Raw genomic sequence first — 7,685 nt, forward strand, 5'->3', positions numbered from 1 at the left:
AACTTATAGATGCCACTAAAAGTGATTACAAGAAAATCTGGGAAAACGTCATGGTGCCAACCTTATTCTTTTGTAATCATAACAGTATGATAGCAGAGTAAGTGTGAGGCCCTGAGTTAGATTTCCACAACACAGAAAAAAGTGGTCCAAATTAGTATAATAATTGAATAAAAGCAAAAAAAAAAAAAAGAGAGAGCAATGGAATAGAATTGAGAGTACAGAGAAAATTTTCAGAAATGGATTTATTACAAAGGAGCCAACTTGGTAAAATGGAGAAATGTCCCTTTAACAAATGACAGTGAGAAAACTGGAAACCCACATGAAAAAGGAAGAAACTAGGACACAAGTCACACCACGTAGAAAAACTAACCAAAAACATATACACAGTTAATATACCTAAACTATAACAAACATTTAAGAAAATATGGTAAAACTTCACATTCAGTATGACTCTAGTAATTCAATCCTTCACAAGAAAAACAACAAAACAATGATATTAGAACAAACTAAGGAGCTTCTGTCTAGGGGAATAAACTGTCATCAAAATAAAATGACAGCTATCAGAAAGGGAAAAAAGTATTCATAGGGCCCAGAGCAGTGAAGCCAAATGGTAAGGCATCTGACTTGCCCTCCATAGCCTAGGATGAACAGCGGTTCGATCCCGCAGCGTCCCATATGGTTCCCCAAGCCAGGAGTAATTTCTGAGCTCATAGTCAGGAGTGACCCTGGAGTGTCACTGGTGTGGCCCAAAAATCAAAAAAGAAAGAAAGAAAGAAAGAAAGAAAGAAAGAAGAAGAAAGAAAAGAAAGAAAGAAAGAAAGAAAGAAAGAAAGAAAGAAAGAAAGAAAGAAAGAAAGAAAGAAAGAAAGAAAGAAAGAAAGAAAGAAAGAAAGAAAGAAAGAAAGAAAGAAAGAAAGAAGAAAGAAAGAAAGAAGAAAGAAAGAAAGAAAGAAAGAAAGAAAGAAAGAAAGAAAGAAAGAAAAAGTATTCACAAATGGTACATCTGTCAAAGTGCTAATATCCATGCTTTATAAAAATCTAACAATAATAAACAACATCCCCTGAATATAAAAGACGTAAATCTGAGCAGATATTATTTCAAAGACATATATGAGTTAAAAAGAGTACAGGGCTTAGAATGATTGACTTGTATCCAACAACTTTATTCCATCCTGGCTGTGCAAATGGTACTATGTCTCAAGCACCACAGGATTCTCCCCATTCCCAACTACTTTCAAAAGAAGACAGCTATATTACCAGTAGACATAAATAGTTATTATCACTTATCCAAAAATGCAAGTCAAAACCACATTGAGATACCACTTCACACCAGTTTAATCTTTATTAAAAAGGTCAGGAACAACTACTTGTATGGATGTGAAGAATAAAGAATAGTCATTCACAGTTGGTGAAATGTAAGTTGTTTCAGACACTATAATAAACAGTATAAAGACATCAAAAAAATTGAAACTAGTACTATCATAGGACCAGCAATTCTACCCACAAGTATCTGACCAAAAAACAGGAAAACACTTTTGAAAAGATATGTGCATATCTGTGTTCACTACAGCACTATCTACAATTGCCAATATCTGGAAACAATTTAAGTGAATAAAGAAAATGGATGAAAATGTGATATGTATGTATATATATAAAAATATATATATACACAAAAAAACAACTTAGCCATTAAAAATAGATTGACTCTTGACTTTTGCAACAATATGAATGAAACGAGAAAGCAATCTAAGAAAAATAAATTAGAAGAAAAAGGTCAAATATTTATTGATCTCACTCATGTTAGATATAAATGAATAGAACAGAAAAGATAAAATGTCTAAAACAGGGGCTAGAGTAGTGGCGCAGCTGTAGCGTGTTTGCCTTGCACATGGCTGACCTAGGATGGAATTCCCCAGCGTCCCATATAGTCAACCAAGCCAGGAGTGATTTCTGAGTGCAGAGCCAGAAATAACCCCTGAGTGTTACCGGGTGTGCCCAAAAATACCAAAAAAAAAAAAAAAAAAAAAAAAAAGTCTAAAACAAATGGTTTAGACTGAGCACAAAATTTATATTGCCTAAAAGGTAGGGTGTGGACTGAAAAGATCCAGTGAGTTTTAGTGAAGGGATATTGGCACTTGACTCATTGGCACATGTAATAAATAACACTTACCCCCTAAAGTATATAAATTTTTACAGTTTTAAAAACCAAAATTGTCTCAATAAAAGTTAAATTGAAAATGCATAGAATCGCGGGGCCAGAGCGATAGCTCAGTTTTAGGGCATTTGCCTTGCATGAAACTGACTCAGGTTGGACCTAGGTTCAATTCCCATTGTCCCATATGGTCCCCCAAGCCAGGAGCGATTTCTAGAGTGTAGCTAGGAGAAACCCTTGTGCAGCATTGGGTCTGACCAAAACAAACAAACAAACAAACAAACAAAAAAACCACCCCAAAACCAAAAACAAACAAAAAAGAAAATGCATAGGCTTATTCTTATGTTAGCAATTAGTGGAACATATTTATGCAGCAGATATCAGAAAAACTAAATTATATATTAAAAAGATATGCTATATACATATTATTTTGCACACAACTGGAAATATTAATTTTCTTAATTATTGCTATTTTTCTCTTTCTTTTGAACAAAGTGGTAGAAAAACAGAAACTCAACTAAATTAGATTTTTATAATTTTAAATGGATTAATTCATTAATGTTTTAAACTACAGTATATCAAAGAATCAGATCCTATGCATAATTATATGATAATATTTAATTTGTTTAGTTTTAGAAGCCTAACTATAATTCCCCAATAAATATCCAGTTGTAAATATGTTGGAGAATTTCAACGGAAAATTTTGAAATAATAATGCATTCAAATAACGATGATAATAAATGGGGATTAATCATAATCTTTTAAATGTTTTATATTCATGAAGTAAGTAGAAAAAGATATATAAAATATATTTTAATTATAAAAATAATTTAGATAAAAAGATAAAAATCATCAATAGAAATACTTTTCTAGTCACAACTACATTTGTTTCTTCCTGAAAATTACCAACCCTAATAAGACTTTACAGTTGATAAAACTGCACCATAAATAAAATTTTATAAGATTAATCACTTTCCGTAATTTGATGTGTGAAAGTCAACAGAAGATAAGTGCAAATGGAAGTCTACCGAACTTCAATACAAATAGTAAATATACCATTACCTAAAAATATTGTCTAGGGGCCTGAGCAGTAGTGCAAGCGGTAGGGTGCTTGCCTTGCACACGCTAACCTAAGATGGACTGCGGTTCGATCCCTCAGCAACCCATATGGTCCTCCAAGCCAGGAGCGATTTCTGAGCACATAGCCAGGAGTAACCTCTGAGCGTCACTGTATGTGGCCCCAAAAGCAATACACACACACACACACACACACACACACACACACACATGTATACATGTATATATATACGTATATGCATATATTATCTAATGTTATACTAATAATTTAGGGAAATCTTATAAAACACAAATCTTGGGTTCCACAAAATATGGTAGTGGACACCTCTCCTACTCTAAATTTTATTCTCTTTTTAAAAAATAATAAGTATTGGGGCCGAAATGATAGCACAGCGGTAGGGCATTTGCCTTTCACAGGACTGACCCAGGACGGACGTGGGTTGTATCCCCAGCATCCCAGATGGTCCCCTGAGCTAGGAGCGATTTTTGAGCAGAGCCAGGAGTAACCCCTGAGAGCCACCGGGTGTGGCTCCAAAACAGAAACAAAACAAAACAAAACAACAAGAATTAAGAGTGCGGTTTTTAAAATAAAAGTCATTGATGTTTAGGAGTCTGTGTTCAGTCCCTGGCACCACAATCAAAATAAAAATAAAGCTTTTGATATGTTAGATATGTTAGAATTTACTACTTTCTTTTCTATTTGATAAACAGTTATTGCTACTCATAGAGGTAATGTTTTGCCCACTCCCAAACTGACCCCCCTCCATTCTCTGAAAATCAATTCAAATCAAGTTCCTCCAGGCTTTCTTGTCTCACTCATTGGGTACGTTTGGAAGATTTAAGTACTTTTTTTTTTTGGGGGGGGGGGGTCACAGCCGGCAGTGCACAGGGGTTCTGTGCTCAGAAATTGCTCTTGGCAGACTCGGGAGACCATATGGGATACCGGGATTTGAATCACTGTCCTTCTGCATGCAAGGCAAACGCCCTACTCCATGCTATCTCTCTGGCCCTTAAGTATTTCTTAATGAAAAAAAAAAAAAAAAAGCTACTATTCATAGAACACTCACTGTTTAATTACTTCCAAAGTCCTTTAGTCAGATCCTGTTAAGATGATTATTTTATAGATGCCAAACTGACTCTGTGAGAGGTTAATCACTTACTTAGGGGAAAACCCCTAAGTGCCAAAATCAAGATTTGAATCTATGGCTCTCCGACTTCCGAATTTGTATTCTTAACTCCTGGGATCTTATTGAATCAATCATGATAGTTCTTTTTATCAACTGGGGAGCTCCTGGATTCTATCAGAAAGCCTTTCAAACTCGTGTGAGAGTGGAAGATGTCTCCGCTCTGTTGAGGAAATAAAAGTTTAGCTGAACCTTCAATTAGAAAGATCTTTCAAGGCTGCTGATCCAATACAATTTTGTAGCCATAAGAATACCCAGAAAAAAAAGGGAGTCACGGAGGACTCTAGTATATCTGCCAAGGCAAGCACAATTTCAGGGAATGTGCTCGCTTGGGCCATTTCCTTTGAGAAATGAAAGGAAGAATTCAGTAATCACAGCAGCCTCCCATACCCTTCCCTTTTCCTCTCCCTCTTCTGCTTTACCTGGGTCAGAAAAGGCAGTTGTGAAAAACTGTCTTACAGAAATACAATGCCAGGGTTCAGGAAGTTCTGCTCCATATACTCATGCAACTAGGCTGCTCACCAATTCTGCTTTCTAATAATATGTCCTCAACTTGACCCCGGTGGGGGTACATAGATTCTCAATATCCCCCCTTTTCATTTCATGTTTAAAACAAGAGACACCCTACATCTTGCTCCACTTATTTTATTTTATTTTAGTTTTACCTTAGCTGTCAGCCGAACTTGTTCAGGCAGTTTTCCCCTTGCTTGATCAAGCAAACTGGCACGGCAGTGCTCACTCACCTGTACTGGGGGTGGGAGCCAACAGTAGAAGGAGGGGCTGCTCAAAGCTCTTCGGTGCTAAACGGGGCTAGGCTGCAGGATCCTCAAGCCCAAGAAGCTGTTAATTATTATTCCTTTTCTCCACTGCCCAGAAGGGTTAGAAACCTGAGCCACTCCCTGCGCCTCAGTGCATGTTGGGACTGTTTACTTTCTTTCTTTGGAGCAAGTGATAGGAAGACTCCTTTGCTCCAGTCACAGATCCTGAGAAGATTGCCATTCTGGCTATTGCTTGACCCACCAAATAAACACGACGAAGTCTAATCCCCGTTCTCATCCATCAGGGATATGGAGAAATCAACTTGTAAGAGATGATAGAGATTTGGATTGAGTGTCACCATGCACCTTTTTGTTTTATTTTTTTTCTTTCACATTTTCCTCTTTAGAAACTTCTTTATTTTCCTTTCCTTGTTCTCGTGCCCCACCTTTCCCTTACTAGCAGCTTTCTTTACCTAACATAACAACGGTTGCCAGATCTCCGGGGATCTAAACCACCCCCCGAAACTTACTAAACCAGGATGCAGTGGACCTTAGCACCTAGGGGACTGAGCAAGTCTGGGCTGGGCTGCCAACACCTGTATTGTTTTTAAAAAACAAGATCCTCAAAAAAATCTGGTAGACATCAAAAATCGCAAACTATTGCAATAAAGTACAAACTAGAAAATAAGATAGTTACTACCTATTTACTTGCTTTCCCTTGATACCCCTAATTTAAAATAAAGTGCATTGAAGTCCAGTTATTATGATCATTTTGCTATATATACAAATATTGAATCATTATGTTGTATATCAGAAAGAGATACGCTAATTACATCTTAATCCGTGCACACACAGAGTCTGTTTCATATGTAAGCCAGCTTCTGATGATCTTTTGAACTTTGATTTAGAAATGCAATCCTTAATATACATTTTTATATTTCTTTAAACTAATAATTTCTTTATTTAAGCACCATGATTACAAACATGTTCATAATAAGGTTTCAGCCATAAAGTGTACACACCCCTCCTCACCTGTGAAACTTTCCCCCATTTCCCTCCTCCCCCTTCTCTGCTTGTCTTCAGGACAGGCCTTCTATTTTTCTATCTTGTTATGGTAGCTATTAGAATAGTTATTTCTCTAATTGCACTCACCACTCTTTATGGTAAGCTTCATATCATGAACTGGTCCTTCTGGCCCTCTATTGTCTTTGGGTATTATTACCATACTATCTTTCATTTTTCTTAAATCCCACAGAGGAGTGAGAGTATTCTGTATTTATCTCTCTCCCTCTGACTTATTTCACTCAACAAAATAGTTTCCATATTCATCCAAATGTAGGTAAATTTCGTGACTTTGTTTTTTCTAACAGCAGCATAGTATCCATTGTGTAGAATGTACCAAGATTCTTTAGTCACTCATCTGTTGTTGGGTATCTGGGTTGTTTTTAGATTTGGGCTATTGTGAATAGAGCTGCTATGAATATAGGAGTGCAGAGGGCATTATTGTATTGTGTTTATGTATACCTAGGGTATATATCCCTTGTAATGATATTGCTGGATCAATGTCCAGTTTTTAAGGACTATCTATATTGTTTTCTAGAAAGGCTAGACTATACAGCATTCCCACCAGCAGTGAATGAGAATTCTTTATTCCCACATCTACACCGGCAGTGGTTGTTCTTATTCTTTGTGATACGTATTCGTCTCTGTTGTGTGAGATAATATCTCATTGTTATTTCCATTTGCGTCTCCCTGATTATTAGTGATGTGGAACATTTTTATCATGTGCCATTTGTATTTCTTCTCTGAGGATAGTGGCATTGGTGATATAGTGGTGAGCATAGCTGTTTTCCTTAAAACACTTTAAAATAAAAAAGAAATAGAATTTCTGCAGTGTACAGTGAGTCTAATTTATTTTTGGTGCCATACATGTGCAAATATCTAATTGACAGACTGACTCTTACTCTTTATTTCAGGCTAATAGCTTAGAACTCTATTTGTCAAAAATGTCAGACTATGCTTTTAGTGTTAAGGTCTAGAACAATTGAATTTATCCATTTTTGATCTATTTTAATAAACTGAACCAGACAATGGCCTTATTGACTCACAATCAAAGCTTCATAGACTCCCATATGAAAGTTGTGGAATATTACTTGTGAACTTCAGTTTAGTTGCCTGCTTCCTCATGTGACTGCTGTTATGTGACACTCTGCATGAACTGACCTTTGACTGATGACTAACAGGACTTACAAGATTTATAGCTCCTAGGTTCCAGAATGCCATTGTGAAATTCATGCTCTGCTTCCATTGTCTGTACCCAACGGGGATCATTTGTGTATTATCAGTATCAGGACTAACTGGTTTCACATTTTCTTTTTTTTTTTATCTGCAAGCATCTTTAAAATCCCTCCTGATTACTGTTTTCCAATAAGCCTACTTTAATTAGTGATTTTAGTGACACCTTTTTATAAAATACACTTTTATAAACTTGGGCTTTATTTTTATTTGAAAGCT

The 7,685-nt window shown here is 36.2% G+C and overlaps 1 protein-coding gene across 1 annotated transcript in view; it reads right to left on the reverse strand.

Annotated features, from left to right (window-relative positions):
- RASSF6 (Ras association domain family member 6) overlaps positions 1 to 7,454 on the reverse strand; it is a 57,631-nt gene extending 50,177 nt beyond the window's left edge. Inside the window, 1 exon segment of the mRNA XM_049789864.1 lies at positions 7,395 to 7,454. Within this exon segment, the coding sequence (XP_049645821.1) occupies positions 7,395 to 7,454 (60 nt within the window).
- Between the last annotated feature and the right edge of the window lie 231 nt (positions 7,455 to 7,685).

Source organism: Suncus etruscus, chromosome 16, assembly GCF_024139225.1.
Source record: "Suncus etruscus isolate mSunEtr1 chromosome 16, mSunEtr1.pri.cur, whole genome shotgun sequence".
Lineage (NCBI taxonomy): Eukaryota > Metazoa > Chordata > Mammalia > Eulipotyphla > Soricidae > Suncus > Suncus etruscus.